At 38.4% G+C, this 21,906-nt stretch overlaps 1 protein-coding gene across 1 annotated transcript in view; it reads left to right on the top strand.

Annotated features, from left to right (window-relative positions):
• Positions 1-287: 287 nt before the first annotated feature.
• The window catches only part of LOC106011013, a 76,925-nt gene continuing 55,306 nt past the window's right edge, over positions 288-21,906 (top strand). Inside the window, exons 1-20 of the mRNA XM_035969918.1 lie at positions 288-634; positions 1,227-1,490; positions 2,083-2,337; positions 2,904-3,167; positions 3,760-4,014; positions 4,581-4,835; positions 5,429-5,689; positions 7,130-7,390; positions 9,649-9,909; positions 10,502-10,756; positions 11,350-11,610; positions 12,203-12,457; positions 13,024-13,287; positions 13,880-14,134; positions 14,701-14,964; positions 18,068-18,325; positions 18,917-19,171; positions 19,770-20,024; positions 20,617-20,877; positions 21,471-21,725. Coding sequence (XP_035825811.1) covers positions 313-634; positions 1,227-1,490; positions 2,083-2,337; positions 2,904-3,167; positions 3,760-4,014; positions 4,581-4,835; positions 5,429-5,689; positions 7,130-7,390; positions 9,649-9,909; positions 10,502-10,756; positions 11,350-11,610; positions 12,203-12,457; positions 13,024-13,287; positions 13,880-14,134; positions 14,701-14,964; positions 18,068-18,325; positions 18,917-19,171; positions 19,770-20,024; positions 20,617-20,877; positions 21,471-21,725 — 5,236 coding nt within the window. The 5' untranslated portion in view covers positions 288-312. The remainder of the gene's footprint in view (positions 635-1,226; positions 1,491-2,082; positions 2,338-2,903; positions 3,168-3,759; positions 4,015-4,580; positions 4,836-5,428; positions 5,690-7,129; positions 7,391-9,648; positions 9,910-10,501; positions 10,757-11,349; positions 11,611-12,202; positions 12,458-13,023; positions 13,288-13,879; positions 14,135-14,700; positions 14,965-18,067; positions 18,326-18,916; positions 19,172-19,769; positions 20,025-20,616; positions 20,878-21,470; positions 21,726-21,906) is intronic.

Raw genomic sequence — 21,906 nt, 5'->3', positions numbered from 1 at the left:
CCGCCGACTGTTTCTGCTCCGTTTCGCTCCCAACCTTTCACGTGCTTTTCGCTATACAAATCAAATCCTTGAAGAAACATTCTGTCTTTCTGAAGGACACACCCCATGTGTTTTTTCCTAACGTCATAAAATCGGAATTAGTCTTGGCCTTACCTTTGGAATTTCTCTCATTTCTTACTGAGTCAGTAACTGAATACAGTGATAATAATTTTTCCGTCAGTAATTGATGTTATTGCCGTAGGATAATGTGGAAACATTTTTTCTTGTAGGTAATTGTTTACAGAAAATTAGCTTGATCAAAATAGGGAGAAAATGGTATATAAAATAGATGCTGACGTCTGCAGTATATTATTTTTACCTCTTCACTCAGACGATGATGAGGAAGAGGGCGATGATGGCGAGAAAGGCAACTGCAGAACTTTAAAACTTGAAAGCAAAAACAAAGAAAAAGACGAGAAATCTCTTTCCAAGGCCAAGAAAATCAAGTCAATGAAGATAACGAAAGAGCTGTCAAATCGCAAGTGCAAAAAGAATAAATCCTTTGGCTATAAAGGAAGGAAGGCCTGGGTGAAGAACAACTGCCGTGCAGTTTTCAAAGTTTGCTACAAGCCAAAAGGCGGCAAAGGCGACGAAGGTTTGTGTTTCCTTGAGCTCTTGAAAACATTTTTACAGCATACTTATCAAAACCACTACTTCCGGTCTGTGTATTTCGTGCGTCTTTTCGTGACATTTCTATCTGCAATTCAATGGGTTGCTTTCTACCTTGTTTGTTGCGGCTGCAATCCAAATCGAAACCAGAGTTTCATGAATTACTCCAACTGACTGATTCCGTTCCGTTTTGCTCTCCACGTTTCACATTATTTTAAGGATAAATTTGGAAACTACGCAAAAAAACCAAAATACAAAAACATGATGTCTTTCTTGTGGATACCCTTCAATATGTTCTTTCCTAGAACCATACTATCGTTGCAAATCTTTGCCTAACTTTTGGAATTTCTTTTCTTTTGCCATTTATTGGCTGGGTTGGTGTTTTTCTAACATAACAGTTAATAATTGCTTGATGCAGCAATACTTTTCCTGTCTGTAACTAGTGTCATGGAACCTCAGGTTTTTGGAAACATTCTATTAGCGGGTACTTCTACGCATGCATTAGCAAATTGCCGTAGAATGGGTATGTAAGTTAGGCGCTGACGTCTGCAGTATATTATTTTCACCTTTTCTCTTAGACGATGATGAGGAAGAAGGCGATGAAGGCGATAAAGGCAACTGCAGAACTTTAAAACTTGAAAGCAAAAACAAAGAGAAAGACCAGAAATCTCTCTCCAAGGCCAAGAAAATCAAGTCAATGAAGATAACTAAAGAACTGTCTGAGGGCAAGTGCAAGAAGAATAAATCCTTTGGCTATAAAGGAAAGAAGGCCTGGGTGAAGAACAACTGCCGTGCAGTTTTCAAAGTTTGCTACAAGCCAAAAGGCGGCAAAGGCGACGAAGGTTTGTGTTTCCTTGAGCTCTTGAAAACATTTTTACAGCATACTTATCAAAACCACTACTTCCGGTCTGTGTATTTCGTGCGTCTTTTCGTGACATTTCTATCTGCAATTCAATGGGTTGCTTTCTACCTTGTTTGTTGCGGCTGCAATCCAAATCGAAACCAGAGTTTCATGAATTACTCCAACTGACTGATTCCGTTCCGTTTTGCTCTCCACGTTTCACATTATTTTAAGGATAAATTTGGAAACTACGCAAAAAAACCAAAATACAAAAACATGATGTCTTTCTTGTGGATACCCTTCAATATGTTCTTTCCTAGAACCATACTATCGTTGCAAATCTTTGCCTAACTTTTGGAATTTCTTTTCTTTTGCCATTTATTGGCTGGGTTGGTGTTTTTCTAACATAACAGTTAATAATTGCTTGATGCAGCAATACTTTTCCTGTCTGTAACTAGTGTCATGGAACCTCAGGTTTTTGGAAACATTCTATTAGCGGGTACTTCTACGCATGCATTAGCAAATTGCCGTAGAATGGGTATGTAAGTTAGGCGCTGACGTCTGCAGTATATTATTTTCACCTTTTCTCTTAGACGATGATGAGGAAGAAGGCGATGAAGGCGATAAAGGCAACTGCAGAACTTTAAAACTTGAAAGCAAAAACAAAGAGAAAGACCAGAAATCTCTCTCCAAGGCCAAGAAAATCAAGTCAATGAAGATAACTAAAGAACTGTCTGAGGGCAAGTGCAAGAAGAATAAATCCTTTGGCTATAAAGGAAAGAAGGCCTGGGTGAAGAACGACTGCCGTGCAGTATTCAAAGTTTGCTACAAGCCAAAAGGCGAAGAAGGTTTGTTTTCACCTGAGTACTGGAAAACAATCTGGCTGCTTCTTTATCAAATTCATTGCTTTTGGTCTGTGTATCTGGTCTGCCTTCTGGTAAATTCTGCATCAGTATTTAAATGCATTGCTTTTCTCCGACATGTTACGGCTGCAATCCAAATCTTAGTCATATGAGAGCCTGTCTAAATTTGTAATAAATACTCCCGCCGACTGTTTCTGCTCCGTTTCGCTCCCAACCTTTCACGTGCTTTTCGCTATACAAATCAAATCCTTGAAGAAACATTCTGTCTTTCTGAAGGACACACCCCATGTGTTTTTTCCTAACGTCATAAAATCGGAATTAGTCTTGGCCTTACCTTTGGAATTTCTCTCATTTCTTACTGAGTCAGTAACTGAATACAGTGATAATAATTTTTCCGTCAGTAATTGATGTTATTGCCGTAGGATAATGTGGAAACATTTTTTCTTGTAGGTAATTGTTTACAGAAAATTAGCTTGATCAAAATAGGGAGAAAATGGTATATAAAATAGATGCTGACGTCTGCAGTATATTATTTTTACCTCTTCACTCAGACGATGATGAGGAAGAGGGCGATGATGGCGAGAAAGGCAACTGCAGAACTTTAAAACTTGAAAGCAAAAACAAAGAAAAAGACGAGAAATCTCTTTCCAAGGCCAAGAAAATCAAGTCAATGAAGATAACGAAAGAGCTGTCAAATCGCAAGTGCAAAAAGAATAAATCCTTTGGCTATAAAGGAAGGAAGGCCTGGGTGAAGAACAACTGCCGTGCAGTTTTCAAAGTTTGCTACAAGCCAAAAGGCGGCAAAGGCGACGAAGGTTTGTGTTTCCTTGAGCTCTTGAAAACATTTTTACAGCATACTTATCAAAACCACTACTTCCGGTCTGTGTATTTCGTGCGTCTTTTCGTGACATTTCTATCTGCAATTCAATGGGTTGCTTTCTACCTTGTTTGTTGCGGCTGCAATCCAAATCGAAACCAGAGTTTCATGAATTACTCCAACTGACTGATTCCGTTCCGTTTTGCTCTCCACGTTTCACATTATTTTAAGGATAAATTTGGAAACTACGCAAAAAAACCAAAATACAAAAACATGATGTCTTTCTTGTGGATACCCTTCAATATGTTCTTTCCTAGAACCATACTATCGTTGCAAATCTTTGCCTAACTTTTGGAATTTCTTTTCTTTTGCCATTTATTGGCTGGGTTGGTGTTTTTCTAACATAACAGTTAATAATTGCTTGATGCAGCAATACTTTTCCTGTCTGTAACTAGTGTCATGGAACCTCAGGTTTTTGGAAACATTCTATTAGCGGGTACTTCTACGCATGCATTAGCAAATTGCCGTAGAATGGGTATGTAAGTTAGGCGCTGACGTCTGCAGTATATTATTTTCACCTTTTCTCTTAGACGATGATGAGGAAGAAGGCGATGAAGGCGATAAAGGCAACTGCAGAACTTTAAAACTTGAAAGCAAAAACAAAGAGAAAGACCAGAAATCTCTCTCCAAGGCCAAGAAAATCAAGTCAATGAAGATAACTAAAGAACTGTCTGAGGGCAAGTGCAAGAAGAATAAATCCTTTGGCTATAAAGGAAAGAAGGCCTGGGTGAAGAACGACTGCCGTGCAGTATTCAAAGTTTGCTACAAGCCAAAAGGCGAAGAAGGTTTGTTTTCACCTGAGTACTGGAAAACAATCTGGCTGCTTCTTTATCAAATTCATTGCTTTTGGTCTGTGTATCTGGTCTGCCTTCTGGTAAATTCTGCATCAGTATTTAAATGCATTGCTTTTCTCCGACATGTTACGGCTGCAATCCAAATCTTAGTCATATGAGAGCCTGTCTAAATTTGTAATAAATACTCCCGCCGACTGTTTCTGCTCCGTTTCGCTCCCAACCTTTCACGTGCTTTTCGCTATACAAATCAAATCCTTGAAGAAACATTCTGTCTTTCTGAAGGACACACCCCATGTGTTTTTTCCTAACGTCATAAAATCGGAATTAGTCTTGGCCTTACCTTTGGAATTTCTCTCATTTCTTACTGAGTCAGTAACTGAATACAGTGATAATAATTTTTCCGTCAGTAATTGATGTTATTGCCGTAGGATAATTTGGAAACATTTTTTCTTGTAGGTAATTGTTTACAGAAAATTAGCTTGATCAAAATAGGGAGAAAATGGTATATAAAATAGATGCTGACGTCTGCAGTATATTATTTTTACCTCTTCACTCAGACGATGATGAGGAAGAGGGCGATGATGGCGAGAAAGGCAACTGCAGAACTTTAAAACTTGAAAGCAAAAACAAAGAAAAAGACGAGAAATCTCTTTCCAAGGCCAAGAAAATCAAGTCAATGAAGATAACGAAAGAACTATCAGGGGGCAAGTGCAAGAAGAATAAATCCTTTGGCTATAAAGGAAAGAAGGCCTGGGTGAAGAACGACTGCCGTGCAGTATTCAAAGTTTGCTACAAGCCAAAAGGCGATGAAGGTTTGTTTTCACTTGAGAACTGGAAAACAATCTTGCTTTCAACTTATCAAAGTTATTACTTTCTGGTTTGTTTATGTCGTCTACCTTCTCTTGACATTTTTGTGAGGTTTTCAATAGGTGTCCTCCTACCTCGTTTGTTGCGCTTGCATTCCAAATCTGATTCATTTATGTGCCACTCCGGAGTTTCAAGAACTTCTCCCACTGACTGATTCTGCTACTTTTTTCCTCCCTTCATTCCACATACTTTAAGGGATAAAAATGGAAAAGTTCGAAAAACATTCTGCCTTTCTGAAGGCACCCACTATCTGATTTTTCCTTACGTCATTCAATCGGTATCAATCTAGACATAACATTTGGAACTTCAGTCCTATTTACATTCGTGGTCATTTTTGTTGTTGTTGTTTTTTCTGGTCAAGTCAGAAATTGTTTACTCAAACAGTAGTTTTACGGTCTGTAACTGGTTTCCTACCCTTCCAATTTTTTGGAAACATTTCTATTTTTACATGTATTCGTTTGAAAAAAATTCCGTGAATTGGGTTTGTAAGTTAGGTGCTGATGTCTGCAGTGTATTCTTTTAATGGTTTTTTTTTCAGAAGATGATGAGGAAGAAGAAGAAAGCGGTAAAGGCAACTGCAGAAAGTTAAAACTAGAAAGCAAACAGAAAAAGAAAGACGAGAAATCTCTTTCCAAGGCCAAGAAAATCAAGTCAATGAAGATAACGAAAGAGCTGTCAAATCGCAAGTGCAAAAAGAATAAATCCTTTGGCTATAAAGGAAGGAAGGCCTGGGTGAAGAACAACTGCCGTGCAGTTTTCAAAGTTTGCTACAAGCCGAAAGGCGGCAAAGGCGACAAAGGTTTGTGTTTCCTTGAGCTCTTGAAAACAATTTTACAGCATACTTATCAAAACCACTACTTCCGGTCTGTGTATTTCGTGCGTCTTTTCGTGACATTTCTATCTGCAATTCAATGGGTTGCTTTCTACCTTGTTTGTTGCGGCTGCAATCCAAATCGAAACCAGAGTTTCATGAATTACTCCAACTGACTGATTCCGTTCCGTTTTGCTCTCCACGTTTCACATTATTTTAAGGATAAATTTGGAAACTACGCAAAAAAACCAAAATACAAAAACATGATGTCTTTCTTGTGGATACCCTTCAATATGTTCTTTCCTAGAACCATACTATCGTTGCAAATCTTTGCCTAACTTTTGGAATTTCTTTTCTTTTGCCATTTATTGGCTGGGTTGGTGTTTTTCTAACATAACAGTTAATAATTGCTTGATGCAGCAATACTTTTCCTGTCTGTAACTAGTGTCATGGAACCTCAGGTTTTTGGAAACATTCTATTAGCGGGTACTTCTACGCATGCATTAGCAAATTGCCGTAGAATGGGTATGTAAGTTAGGCGCTGACGTCTGCAGTATATTATTTTCACCTTTTCTCTTAGACGATGATGAGGAAGAAGGCGATGAAGGCGATAAAGGCAACTGCAGAACTTTAAAACTTGAAAGCAAAAACAAAGAGAAAGACCAGAAATCTCTCTCCAAGGCCAAGAAAATCAAGTCAATGAAGATAACTAAAGAACTGTCTGAGGGCAAGTGCAAGAAGAATAAATCCTTTGGCTATAAAGGAAAGAAGGCCTGGGTGAAGAACGACTGCCGTGCAGTATTCAAAGTTTGCTACAAGCCAAAAGGCGATGAAGGTTTGTTTTCACTTGAGAACTGGAAAACAATCTTGCTTTCAACTTATCAAAGTTATTACTTTCTGGTTTGTTTATGTCGTCTACCTTCTCTTGACATTTTTGTGAGGTTTTCAATAGGTGTCCTCCTACCTCGTTTGTTGCGCTTGCATTCCAAATCTGATTCATTTATGTGCCACTCCGGAGTTTCAAGAACTTCTCCCACTGACTGATTCTGCTACTTTTTTCCTCCCTTCATTCCACATACTTTAAGGGATAAAAATGGAAAAGTTCGAAAAACATTCTGCCTTTCTGAAGGCACCCACTATCTGATTTTTCCTTACGTCATTCAATCGGTATCAATCTAGACATAACATTTGGAACTTCAGTCCTATTTACATTCGTGGTCATTTTTGTTGTTGTTGTTTTTTCTGGTCAAGTCAGAAATTGTTTACTCAAACAGTAGTTTTACGGTCTGTAACTGGTTTCCTACCCTTCCAATTTTTTGGAAACATTTCTATTTTTACATGTATTCGTTTGAAAAAAATTCCGTGAATTGGGTTTGTAAGTTAGGTGCTGATGTCTGCAGTGTATTCTTTTAATGGTTTTTTTTTCAGAAGATGATGAGGAAGAAGAAGAAAGCGGTAAAGGCAACTGCAGAAAGTTAAAACTAGAAAGCAAACAGAAAAAGAAAGACGAGAAATCTCTTTCCAAGGCCAAGAAAATCAAGTCAATGAAGATAACGAAAGAGCTGTCAAATCGCAAGTGCAAAAAGAATAAATCCTTTGGCTATAAAGGAAGGAAGGCCTGGGTGAAGAACAACTGCCGTGCAGTTTTCAAAGTTTGCTACAAGCCGAAAGGCGGCAAAGGCGACAAAGGTTTGTGTTTCCTTGAGCTCTTGAAAACAATTTTACAGCATACTTATCAAAACCACTACTTCCGGTCTGTGTATTTCGTGCGTCTTTTCGTGACATTTCTATCTGCAATTCAATGGGTTGCTTTCTACCTTGTTTGTTGCGGCTGCAATCCAAATCGAAACCAGAGTTTCATGAATTACTCCAACTGACTGATTCCGTTCCGTTTTGCTCTCCACGTTTCACATTATTTTAAGGATAAATTTGGAAACTACGCAAAAAAACCAAAATACAAAAACATGATGTCTTTCTTGTGGATACCCTTCAATATGTTCTTTCCTAGAACCATACTATCGTTGCAAATCTTTGCCTAACTTTTGGAATTTCTTTTCTTTTGCCATTTATTGGCTGGGTTGGTGTTTTTCTAACATAACAGTTAATAATTGCTTGATGCAGCAATACTTTTCCTGTCTGTAACTAGTGTCATGGAACCTCAGGTTTTTGGAAACATTCTATTAGCGGGTACTTCTACGCATGCATTAGCAAATTGCCGTAGAATGGGTATGTAAGTTATGCGCTGACGTCTGCAGTATATTATTTTCACCTTTTCTCTTAGACGATGAGGAAGAAGGCGATGAAGGCGATAAAGGCAACTGCAGAACTTTAAAACTTGAAAGCAAAAACAAAGAGAAAGACCAGAAATCTCTCTCCAAGGCCAAGAAAATCAAGTCAATGAAGATAACTAAAGAACTGTCTGAGGGCAAGTGCAAGAAGAATAAATCCTTTGGCTATAAAGGAAAGAAGGCCTGGGTGAAGAACGACTGCCGTGCAGTATTCAAAGTTTGCTACAAGCCAAAAGGCGAAGAAGGTTTGTTTTCACCTGAGTACTGGAAAACAATCTGGCTGCTTCTTTATCAAATTCATTGCTTTTGGTCTGTGTATCTGGTCTGCCTTCTGGTAAATTCTGCATCAGTATTTAAATGCATTGCTTTTCTCCGACATGTTACGGCTGCAATCGAAATCTTATTCATATGAGAGCCTGTCTAAATTTGTAATAAATACTCCCGCCGACTGTTTCTGCTCCGTTTCGCTCCCAACCTTTCACGTGCTTTTCGCTATACAAATCAAATCCTTGAAGAAACATTCTGTCTTTCTGAAGGACACACCCCATGTGTTTTTTCCTAACGTCATAAAATCGGAATTAGTCTTGGCCTTACCTTTGGAATTTCTCTCATTTCTTACTGAGTCAGTAACTGAATACAGTGATAATAATTTTTCCGTCAGTAATTGATGTTATTGCCGTAGGATAATGTGGAAACATTTTTTCTTGTAGGTAATTGTTTACAGAAAATTAGCTTGATCAAAATAGGGAGAAAATGGTATATAAAATAGATGCTGACGTCTGCAGTATATTATTTTTACCTCTTCACTCAGACGATGATGAGGAAGAGGGCGATGATGGCGAGAAAGGCAACTGCAGAACTTTAAAACTTGAAAGCAAAAACAAAGAAAAAGACGAGAAATCTCTTTCCAAGGCCAAGAAAATCAAGTCAATGAAGATAACGAAAGAACTATCAGGGGGCAAGTGCAAGAAGAATAAATCCTTTGGCTATAAAGGAAAGAAGGCCTGGGTGAAGAACGACTGCCGTGCAGTATTCAAAGTTTGCTACAAGCCAAAAGGCGATGAAGGTTTGTTTTCACTTGAGAACTGGAAAACAATCTTGCTTTCAACTTATCAAAGTTATTACTTTCTGGTTTGTTTATGTCGTCTACCTTCTCTTGACATTTTTGTGAGGTTTTCAATAGGTGTCCTCCTACCTCGTTTGTTGCGCTTGCATTCCAAATCTGATTCATTTATGTGCCACTCCGGAGTTTCAAGAACTTCTCCCACTGACTGATTCTGCTACTTTTTTCCTCCCTTCATTCCACATACTTTAAGGGATAAAAATGGAAAAGTTCGAAAAACATTCTGCCTTTCTGAAGGCACCCACTATCTGATTTTTCCTTACGTCATTCAATCGGTATCACTCTTGGCCTAACATTTGGAACTTCTGTCGTATTTACATTCGTGGTCATTTTTGTTGTTGTTGTTTTTTCTGGTCAAGTCAGAAATTGTTTACTCAAACAGTAGTTTTACGGTCTGTAACTGGTTTCCTACCCTTCCAATTTTTTGGAAACATTTCTATTTTTACATGTATTCGTTTGAAAAAAATTCCGTGAATTGGGTTTGTAAGTTAGGTGCTGATGTCTGCAGTGTATTCTTTTAATGGTTTTTTTTTCAGAAGATGATGAGGAAGAAGAAGAAAGCGGTAAAGGCAACTGCAGAAAGTTAAAACTAGAAAGCAAACAGAAAAAGAAAGACGAGAAATCTCTTTCCAAGGCCAAGAAAATCAAGTCAATGAAGATAACGAAAGAGCTGTCAAACGGCAAGTGCAAAAAGAATAAATCCTTTGGCTATAAAGGAAGGAAGGCCTGGGTGAAGAACAACTGCCGTGCAGTTTTCAAAGTTTGCTACAAGCCAAAAGGCGGCAAAGGCGACGAAGGTTTGTGTTTCCTTGAGCTCTTGAAAACATTTTTACAGCATACTTATCAAAACCACTACTTCCGGTCTGTGTATTTCGTGCGTCTTTTCGTGACATTTCTATCTGCAATTCAATGGGTTGCTTTCTACCTTGTTTGTTGCGGCTGCAATCCAAATCGAAACCAGAGTTTCATGAATTACTCCAACTGACTGATTCCGTTCCGTTTTGCTCTCCACGTTTCACATTATTTTAAGGATAAATTTGGAAACTACGCAAAAAAACCAAAATACAAAAACATGATGTCTTTCTTGTGGATACCCTTCAATATGTTCTTTCCTAGAACCATACTATCGTTGCAAATCTTTGCCTAACTTTTGGAATTTCTTTTCTTTTGCCATTTATTGGCTGGGTTGGTGTTTTTCTAACATAACAGTTAATAATTGCTTGATGCAGCAATACTTTTCCTGTCTGTAACTAGTGTCATGGAACCTCAGGTTTTTGGAAACATTCTATTAGCGGGTACTTCTACGCATGCATTAGCAAATTGCCGTAGAATGGGTATGTAAGTTAGGCGCTGACGTCTGCAGTATATTATTTTCACCTTTTCTCTTAGACGATGATGAGGAAGAAGGCGATGAAGGCGATAAAGGCAACTGCAGAACTTTAAAACTTGAAAGCAAAAACAAAGAGAAAGACCAGAAATCTCTCTCCAAGGCCAAGAAAATCAAGTCAATGAAGATAACTAAAGAACTGTCTGAGGGCAAGTGCAAGAAGAATAAATCCTTTGGCTATAAAGGAAAGAAGGCCTGGGTGAAGAACGACTGCCGTGCAGTATTCAAAGTTTGCTACAAGCCAAAAGGCGATGAAGGTTTGTTTTCACTTGAGAACTGGAAAACAATCTTGCTTTCAACTTATCAAAGTTATTACTTTCTGGTTTGTTTATGTCGTCTACCTTCTCTTGACATTTTTGTGAGGTTTTCAATAGGTGTCCTCCTACCTCGTTTGTTGCGCTTGCATTCCAAATCTGATTCATTTATGTGCCACTCCGGAGTTTCAAGAACTTCTCCCACTGACTGATTCTGCTACTTTTTTCCTCCCTTCATTCCACATACTTTAAGGGATAAAAATGGAAAAGTTCGAAAAACATTCTGCCTTTCTGAAGGCACCCACTATCTGATTTTTCCTTACGTCATTCAATCGGTATCACTCTTGGCCTAACATTTGGAACTTCTGTCGTATTTACATTCGTGGTCATTTTTGTTGTTGTTGTTTTTTCTGGTCAAGTCAGAAATTGTTTACTCAAACAGTAGTTTTACGGTCTGTAACTGGTTTCCTACCCTTCCAATTTTTTGGAAACATTTCTATTTTTACATGTATTCGTTTGAAAAAAATTCCGTGAATTGGGTTTGTAAGTTAGGTGCTGATGTCTGCAGTGTATTCTTTTAATGGTTTTTTTTTCAGAAGATGATGAGGAAGAAGAAGAAAGCGGTAAAGGCAACTGCAGAAAGTTAAAACTAGAAAGCAAACAGAAAAAGAAAGACGAGAAATCTCTTTCCAAGGCCAAGAAAATCAAGTCAATGAAGATAACGAAAGAGCTGTCAAACGGCAAGTGCAAAAAGAATAAATCCTTTGGCTATAAAGGAAGGAAGGCCTGGGTGAAGAACAACTGCCGTGCAGTTTTCAAAGTTTGCTACAAGCCAAAAGGCGGCAAAGGCGACGAAGGTTTGTGTTTCCTTGAGCTCTTGAAAACATTTTTACAGCATACTTATCAAAACCACTACTTCCGGTCTGTGTATTTCGTGCGTCTTTTCGTGACATTTCTATCTGCAATTCAATGGGTTGCTTTCTACCTTGTTTGTTGCGGCTGCAATCCAAATCGAAACCAGAGTTTCATGAATTACTCCAACTGACTGATTCCGTTCCGTTTTGCTCTCCACGTTTCACATTATTTTAAGGATAAATTTGGAAACTACGCAAAAAAACCAAAATACAAAAACATGATGTCTTTCTTGTGGATACCCTTCAATATGTTCTTTCCTAGAACCATACTATCGTTGCAAATCTTTGCCTAACTTTTGGAATTTCTTTTCTTTTGCCATTTATTGGCTGGGTTGGTGTTTTTCTAACATAACAGTTAATAATTGCTTGATGCAGCAATACTTTTCCTGTCTGTAACTAGTGTCATGGAACCTCAGGTTTTTGGAAACATTCTATTAGCGGGTACTTCTACGCATGCATTAGCAAATTGCCGTAGAATGGGTATGTAAGTTAGGCGCTGACGTCTGCAGTATATTATTTTCACCTTTTCTCTTAGACGATGATGAGGAAGAAGGCGATGAAGGCGATAAAGGCAACTGCAGAACTTTAAAACTTGAAAGCAAAAACAAAGAGAAAGACCAGAAATCTCTCTCCAAGGCCAAGAAAATCAAGTCAATGAAGATAACTAAAGAACTGTCTGAGGGCAAGTGCAAGAAGAATAAATCCTTTGGCTATAAAGGAAAGAAGGCCTGGGTGAAGAACGACTGCCGTGCAGTATTCAAAGTTTGCTACAAGCCAAAAGGCGAAGAAGGTTTGTTTTCACCTGAGTACTGGAAAACAATCTGGCTGCTTCTTTATCAAATTCATTGCTTTTGGTCTGTGTATCTGGTCTGCCTTCTGGTAAATTCTGCATCAGTATTTAAATGCATTGCTTTTCTCCGACATGTTACGGCTGCAATCCAAATCTTAGTCATATGAGAGCCTGTCTAAATTTGTAATAAATACTCCCGCCGACTGTTTCTGCTCCGTTTCGCTCCCAACCTTTCACGTGCTTTTCGCTATACAAATCAAATCCTTGAAGAAACATTCTGTCTTTCTGAAGGACACACCCCATGTGTTTTTTCCTAACGTCATAAAATCGGAATTAGTCTTGGCCTTACCTTTGGAATTTCTCTCATTTCTTACTGAGTCAGTAACTGAATACAGTGATAATAATTTTTCCGTCAGTAATTGATGTTATTGCCGTAGGATAATGTGGAAACATTTTTTCTTGTAGGTAATTGTTTACAGAAAATTAGCTTGATCAAAATAGGGAGAAAATGGTATATAAAATAGATGCTGACGTCTGCAGTATATTATTTTTACCTCTTCACTCAGACGATGATGAGGAAGAGGGCGATGATGGCGAGAAAGGCAACTGCAGAACTTTAAAACTTGAAAGCAAAAACAAAGAAAAAGACGAGAAATCTCTTTCCAAGGCCAAGAAAATCAAGTCAATGAAGATAACGAAAGAGCTGTCAAATCGCAAGTGCAAAAAGAATAAATCCTTTGGCTATAAAGGAAGGAAGGCCTGGGTGAAGAACAACTGCCGTGCAGTTTTCAAAGTTTGCTACAAGCCAAAAGGCGGCAAAGGCGACGAAGGTTTGTGTTTCCTTGAGCTCTTGAAAACATTTTTACAGCATACTTATCAAAACCACTACTTCCGGTCTGTGTATTTCGTGCGTCTTTTCGTGACATTTCTATCTGCAATTCAATGGGTTGCTTTCTACCTTGTTTGTTGCGGCTGCAATCCAAATCGAAACCAGAGTTTCATGAATTACTCCAACTGACTGATTCCGTTCCGTTTTGCTCTCCACGTTTCACATTATTTTAAGGATAAATTTGGAAACTACGCAAAAAAACCAAAATACAAAAACATGATGTCTTTCTTGTGGATACCCTTCAATATGTTCTTTCCTAGAACCATACTATCGTTGCAAATCTTTGCCTAACTTTTGGAATTTCTTTTCTTTTGCCATTTATTGGCTGGGTTGGTGTTTTTCTAACATAACAGTTAATAATTGCTTGATGCAGCAATACTTTTCCTGTCTGTAACTAGTGTCATGGAACCTCAGGTTTTTGGAAACATTCTATTAGCGGGTACTTCTACGCATGCATTAGCAAATTGCCGTAGAATGGGTATGTAAGTTAGGCGCTGACGTCTGCAGTATATTATTTTCACCTTTTCTCTTAGACGATGATGAGGAAGAAGGCGATGAAGGCGATAAAGGCAACTGCAGAACTTTAAAACTTGAAAGCAAAAACAAAGAGAAAGACCAGAAATCTCTCTCCAAGGCCAAGAAAATCAAGTCAATGAAGATAACTAAAGAACTGTCTGAGGGCAAGTGCAAGAAGAATAAATCCTTTGGCTATAAAGGAAAGAAGGCCTGGGTGAAGAACGACTGCCGTGCAGTATTCAAAGTTTGCTACAAGCCAAAAGGCGAAGAAGGTTTGTTTTCACCTGAGTACTGGAAAACAATCTGGCTGCTTCTTTATCAAATTCATTGCTTTTGGTCTGTGTATCTGGTCTGCCTTCTGGTAAATTCTGCATCAGTATTTAAATGCATTGCTTTTCTCCGACATGTTACGGCTGCAATCCAAATCTTAGTCATATGAGAGCCTGTCTAAATTTGTAATAAATACTCCCGCCGACTGTTTCTGCTCCGTTTCGCTCCCAACCTTTCACGTGCTTTTCGCTATACAAATCAAATCCTTGAAGAAACATTCTGTCTTTCTGAAGGACACACCCCATGTGTTTTTTCCTAACGTCATAAAATCGGAATTAGTCTTGGCCTTACCTTTGGAATTTCTCTCATTTCTTACTGAGTCAGTAACTGAATACAGTGATAATAATTTTTCCGTCAGTAATTGATGTTATTGCCGTAGGATAATGTGGAAACATTTTTTCTTGTAGGTAATTGTTTACAGAAAATTAGCTTGATCAAAATAGGGAGAAAATGGTATATAAAATAGATGCTGACGTCTGCAGTATATTATTTTTACCTCTTCACTCAGACGATGATGAGGAAGAGGGCGATGATGGCGAGAAAGGCAACTGCAGAACTTTAAAACTTGAAAGCAAAAACAAAGAAAAAGACGAGAAATCTCTTTCCAAGGCCAAGAAAATCAAGTCAATGAAGATAACGAAAGAGCTGTCAAATCGCAAGTGCAAAAAGAATAAATCCTTTGGCTATAAAGGAAGGAAGGCCTGGGTGAAGAACAACTGCCGTGCAGTTTTCAAAGTTTGCTACAAGCCAAAAGGCGGCAAAGGCGACGAAGGTTTGTGTTTCCTTGAGCTCTTGAAAACATTTTTACAGCATACTTATCAAAACCACTACTTCCGGTCTGTGTATTTCGTGCGTCTTTTCGTGACATTTCTATCTGCAATTCAATGGGTTGCTTTCTACCTTGTTTGTTGCGGCTGCAATCCAAATCGAAACCAGAGTTTCATGAATTACTCCAACTGACTGATTCCGTTCCGTTTTGCTCTCCACGTTTCACATTATTTTAAGGATAAATTTGGAAACTACGCAAAAAAACCAAAATACAAAAACATGATGTCTTTCTTGTGGATACCCTTCAATATGTTCTTTCCTAGAACCATACTATCGTTGCAAATCTTTGCCTAACTTTTGGAATTTCTTTTCTTTTGCCATTTATTGGCTGGGTTGGTGTTTTTCTAACATAACAGTTAATAATTGCTTGATGCAGCAATACTTTTCCTGTCTGTAACTAGTGTCATGGAACCTCAGGTTTTTGGAAACATTCTATTAGCGGGTACTTCTACGCATGCATTAGCAAATTGCCGTAGAATGGGTATGTAAGTTAGGCGCTGACGTCTGCAGTATATTATTTTCACCTTTTCTCTTAGACGATGATGAGGAAGAAGGCGATGAAGGCGATAAAGGCAACTGCAGAACTTTAAAACTTGAAAGCAAAAACAAAGAGAAAGACCAGAAATCTCTCTCCAAGGCCAAGAAAATCAAGTCAATGAAGATAACTAAAGAACTGTCTGAGGGCAAGTGCAAGAAGAATAAATCCTTTGGCTATAAAGGAAAGAAGGCCTGGGTGAAGAACGACTGCCGTGCAGTATTCAAAGTTTGCTACAAGCCAAAAGGCGAAGAAGGTTTGTTTTCACCTGAGTACTGGAAAACAATCTGGCTGCTTCTTTATCAAATTCATTGCTTTTGGTCTGTGTATCTGGTCTGCCTTCTGGTAAATTCTGCATCAGTATTTAAATGCATTGCTTTTCTCCGACATGTTACGGCTGCAATCCAAATCTTAGTCATATGAGAGCCTGTCTAAATTTGTAATAAATACTCCCGCCGACTGTTTCTGCTCCGTTTCGCTCCCAACCTTTCACGTGCTTTTCGCTATACAAATCAAATCCTTGAAGAAACATTCTGTCTTTCTGAAGGACACACCCCATGTGTTTTTTCCTAACGTCATAAAATCGGAATTAGTCTTGGCCTTACCTTTGGAATTTCTCTCATTTCTTACTGAGTCAGTAACTGAATACAGTGATAATAATTTTTCCGTCAGTAATTGATGTTATTGCCGTAGGATAATTTGGAAACATTTTTTCTTGTAGGTAATTGTTTACAGAAAATTAGCTTGATCAAAATAGGGAGAAAATGGTATATAAAATAGATGCTGACGTCTGCAGTATATTATTTTTACCTCTTCACTCAGACGATGATGAGGAAGAGGGCGATGATGGCGAGAAAGGCAACTGCAGAACTTTAAAACTTGAAAGCAAAAACAAAGAAAAAGACGAGAAATCTCTTTCCAAGGCCAAAAAAATCAAGTCAATGAAGATAACGAAAGAACTATCAGGGGGCAAGTGCAAGAAGAATAAATCCTTTGGCTATAAAGGAAAGAAGGCCTGGGTGAAGAACAACTGCCGTGCAGTTTTCAAAGTTTGCTACAAGCCAAAAGGCGGCAAAGGCGACGAAGGTTTGTGTTTCCTTGAGCTCTTGAAAACAATTTTACAGCATACTTATCAAAACCACTACTTCCGGTCTGTGTATTTCGTGCGTCTTTTCGTGACATTTCTATCTGCAATTCAATGGGTTGCTTTCTACCTTGTTTGTTGCGGCTGCAATCCAAATCGAAACCAAAGTTTCATGAATTACTCCAACTGACTGATTCCGTTCCGTTTTGCTCTCCACGTTTCACATTATTTTAAGGATAAATACAAAAACATGATGTCTTTCTTGTGGATACCCTTCAATATGTTCTTTCCTAGAACCATACTATCGTTGCAAATCTTTGCCTAACTTTTGGAATTTCTTTTCTTAACTTTTGGAATTTCTTTTCTTTTGCCATTTATTGGCTGGGTTGGTGTTTTTCTAACATAACAGTACTTTTCCTGTCTGTAACTAGTGTCATGGAACCTCAGGTTTTTGGAAACATTCTATTAGCGGGTACTTCTACGCATGCGGGTACTTCTACGCATGCATTAGCAAATTGCCGTAGAATGGGTATGTAAGTTATGCGCTGACGTCTGCAGTATATTATTTTCACCTTTTCTCTTAGACGATGAGGAAGAAGGCGATGAAGGCGATAAAGGCAACTGCAGAACTTTAAAACTTGAAAGCAAAAACAAAGAGAAAGACCAGAAATCTCTCTCCAAGGCCAAGAAAATCAAGTCAATGAAGATAACTAAAGAACTGTCTGAGGGCAAGTGCAAGAAGAATAAATCCTTTGGCTATAAAGGAAAGAAGGCCTGGGTGAAGAACGACTGCCGTGCAGTATTCAAAGTTTGCTACAAGCCAAAAGGCGATGAAGGTTTGTTTTCACCTGAGTACTGGAAAACAATCTTGCTTTCTACTTATCAAAGTTATTACTCTGGTTTGCGTATGCCGTCTACCTTCTTTTGACAGTTTTGTGAGGATTTCAAAAGGTGTCCTCCTACCTCGTTTGTTGCGCTTGCATTCCAAATCTGATTCATTTATGTGCCACTCCGGAGTTTCAAGAACTTCTCCCACTGACTGATTCTGCTACTTTTTTCCTCCCTTCATTCCACATACTTTAAGGGATAAAAATGGAAAAGTTCGAAAAACATTCTGCCTCTCTGAAGGCACCCAGTATCTGATTTTTCCTAACGTCATTCAATCGGTATCACTCTTGGCCTAACATTTGGAACTTCTGTCCTATTTACATTCGTGGTCATTTTTGTTGTTGATGGGGGGTTTTTTCTGGTCAAGTCAGAAATTGTTTACTCGAACAATAGTTTTACGGTCTGTAACTGGTTTCCTTCCCTTCCAATTATTAGGACAAATTCCTTTTTTCCCATGTATTCGTTTGGGAAAATTCCGTGAATTTGGTTTGTAAGTTAGGTGCTTATGTCTGCAGTGTATTCTATTATGTTTCTTTTCAGACGATGATGAGGAAGAAGAAGGCGATAAAGGCAACTGCAGAAAGTTAAAACTAGAAAGCAAACAGAAAAAGAAAGACGAGAAATCTCTTTCAAAGGCCAAGAAAATCAAGTCAATGAAGATAACGAAAGAGCTGTCAAACGGCAAGTGCAAAAAGGATAAATCCTTTGGCTACAAAGGAAGGAAGGCCTGGGTGAAGAACAACTGCCGTGCAGTTTTCAAAGTTTGCTACAAGCCAAAAGGCGGCAAAGGCGACGAAGGTTTGTGTTTCCTTGAGCTCTTGAAAACCATTTAACAGCATACTTATCAAAACCACTACCTCCGGTGTGTGTACTTTGTGCGTCTTTTCGTGACTTTTCTATCAGCAATTCAATGGGTTTCTTTCTACCTTGTGCGTTGCTGCTGCAATCCAATTCGAAACCAAAGTTTCAAGAATTACTCCCACTGCCAGATTCCGTTCCGTTTTGCTCAGCACATTTCACATGATCTTAAGGATAAATGTGGAAAATTTGAAGAAATACAAAATACAAAAACATGATATCTTTCTTGTGGATACCCTTCAATATGTTCTGTCCTAGTGCTGTACTATTGTTACCAATCTTTGTCTACCTTTTGGAATTTCTTTCCTTTTTCCATTTATTGGCTGGGTCGGTGTTTTTTAAACATAACAGTTAATAATTGTGTGCTGCAACAATACTTTTCCCGTCTGTAACTTGTGGCATGGAATCCCAGGATTTTGGAAACATTCTATTAGCAGGTACTTCTACGCATGTATTAGCAAATTGCCGTAGAATGGGTATGTAATTTAGGCGCATACCTCTGCAGTATATTATTTTCACCTTTTCTCTCAGACGATGATGAGGAAGAGGGCGATGAAGGCGATAAAGGCAACTGCAGAACTTTAAAACTTGAAAGCAAAAACAAAGAGAAAGACCAGAAATCTCTTTCAAAGGCCAAGAAAATCAAGTCAATGAAGATAACGAAAGAACTGTCAGAGGGCAAGTGCAAAAAGAATAAATCTTTTGGCTATAAAGGAAGGAAGGCCTGGGTGAAGAACGACTGCCGTGCAGTATTCAAAGTTTGCTACAAGCCAAAAGGCGATGAAGGTTTGTTTTCACCTGAGTACTGGAAAACAATGTGGCTGCTGCATTATCAAATTCATTTTTCTTGGTCTGTGTATCTGATCTGCCTTCTCGTAAATTCTGCATCAGTATTTAAATGCGTTGCTTTGTTCCTACTTGTTACGACTGCAATCCAAATTTTAGTCATATGAGAGCCTGTCTAAAATTGTAATAAATACTCCCGCCGACTGTTTCTGCTCCGTTTTGCTCCTTATATTCCACATGCTTTTAGCTATACAAATGAAATGCTGGGAGAAACATTCTGTCTTTCTGAAGGACACACCCCTTGCGTTCTTTCCTAACGTCATACAATCGGAATCAGTCTTGGCCTTTCCTTTAGAATGTCTATTCTATTGGCATAAAAAGCCTTTTGGGGTTTCTTTTTTCTTACTGAGTCAGTAACTGAATACTGTGACATAAATTGTTCCGTCAGTAATTGATGTTATTGCCGAAGGATATTTTGGAAACATTCTTTCTTGTAGGTAATTCTTTACAAAAAATGAGCTTGATCAAAATAGGGAGAAATGGGTATTTAAATTAGATGCTGACGTCTGCAGTATATTATTTTTACCTTTTCACTCAGACGATGATGAGGAAGAAGGCGATGATGGCGAGAAAGGCAACTGCAGAACTTTAAAACTTGAAAGCAAAAACAAAGAAAAAGACCAGAAATCTCTTTCCAAGGCCAAGAAAATCAAGTCAATGAAGATAACGAAAGAACTGTCAGAGGGCAAGTGCAAGAAGAATAAATCCTTTGCCTATAAAGGAAGAAAGGCCTGGGTGAAGAACGACTGCCGTGCAGTATTCAAAGTTTGCTACAAGCCAAAAGGCGATGAAGGTTTGTTTTCACCTGAGTACTGGAAAACAATCTCGCATTCAACTTATCAAAGTTATTACTTCTGGTTTGCTTATGTCGTCTACCTTCTCTTGACATTTTTGTGAGGTTTTCAATAGGTGTCCTCCTACCTCGTTTGTTGCGCTTGCATTCCAAATCTGATTCATTTATGTGCCACTCCGGAGTTTCAAGAACTTCTCCCAAAGACTGATTCTGCTACTTTTTTCCTCCCTTCATTCCACATACTTTAAGGGATAAAAATGGAAAAGTTCGAAAAACATTCTGCCTTTCTGAAGGCACCCATTATCTGATTGTTCCTAACGTCATTCAATCGGTATCACTCTTGGCCTAACATTTGGAACTTCTGTCGTATTTACATTCGTGGTCATTTTTGTTGTTCTTGGTTTTTCTTCTGGGAAAGTCAGAAATTGTTTATTCAAACAATAGTTTTATGTTTTGTAACTGGTTTCCTTCTCTTCCAATTATTTGGACACATTCCTATTTTCACATGTATTCGTTTGCGAAAATTCCGTGAATTTGGTTTGTAAGTTAGGTGCTTATGTCTGCAGTGTATTCTTTTAATCTTTTTCTTCAGACGATGATGAGGAAGAAGAAGAAGGCGGTAAAGGCAACTGCAGAAAGTTAAAACTAGAAAGCAAACAGAAAAAGAAAGACGAGAAATCTCTTTCAAAGGCCAAGAAAATCAAGTCAATGAAGATAACGAAAGAGCTGTCAAACGGCAAGTGCAAAAAGGATAAATCCTTTGGCTACAAAGGAAGGAAGGCCTGGGTGAAGAACAACTGCCGTGCAGTTTTCAAAGTTTGCTACAAGCCAAAAGGCGGCAAAGGCGACGAAGGTTTGTGTTTCCTTGAGCTCTTGAAAACCATTTTAGATCATACTTATCAAAACCACTACTTCCGGTCTGTGTATTTCGTGCGTCTTTTCGTGACTTTTCTATCAGCCATTCAATGGGTTGCTTTCTACCTTGTGTGTTGCGGCTGCAATCCAAATCGAAACCAAAGTTTCAAGAATTACTCCCACTGACTGATTCCGTTCCGTTTTGCTCACCACTTTTCACATTATTTTAAGGATAAAGGTGGAAAATTTGAAGAAAAACAAAGTACAAAAACATGAGATCTTTCTTGTGGATACCCTTCAATATTGTCTTTCTTAGCGCCATACTATCGTTACCAATCTTTGCCTAACTTTTGGAATTTCTTTCCTTTTGCCATTTATCTGCTTGGTTGGTGTTTATTTTTAGCATAACAGTTAATACTTGTTTGCTGCAATAATACTTTTCCCGTCTGTAACTAGTGTCATGGAATCCCAGGTTTTTAAAAACATTCTATTAGCGGGTGTTTCTACGCATGTGTTAGCAAATTGCCGTAGAATGGGTATGTAATTTAGGCGCATACCTCTGCAGTATATTATTTTCACCTTTTCTCTCAGACGATGATGAGGAAGAGGGCGATGAAGGCGATAAAGGCAACTGCAGAACTTTAAAACTTGAAAGCAAAAACAAAGAGAAAGACCAGAAATCTCTTTCAAAGGCCAAGAAAATCAAGTCAATGAAGATAACGAAAGAACTGTCAGAGGGCAAGTGCAAAAAGAATAAATCTTTTGGCTATAAAGGAAGGAAGGCCTGGGTGAAGAACGACTGCCGTGCAGTATTCAAAGTTTGCTACAAGCCAAAAGGCGATGAAGGTTTGTTTTCACCTGAGTACTGGAAAACAATCTCGCATTCAACTTATCAAAGTTATTACTTCTGGTTTGCTTATGTCGTCTACCTTCTCTTGACATTTTTGTGAGGTTTTCAATAGGTGTCCTCCTACCTCGTTTGTTGCGCTTGCATTCCAAATCTGATTCATTTATGTGTCACTCCGGA

The sequence above is a fragment of the Aplysia californica genome, unplaced genomic scaffold, assembly GCF_000002075.1.
Source record: "Aplysia californica isolate F4 #8 unplaced genomic scaffold, AplCal3.0 scaffold00195, whole genome shotgun sequence".
Lineage (NCBI taxonomy): Eukaryota > Metazoa > Mollusca > Gastropoda > Aplysiida > Aplysiidae > Aplysia > Aplysia californica.
Note: the sequence above shows the minus strand (reverse complement) of the source record. Positions and strands in the feature narration are given on the sequence as shown.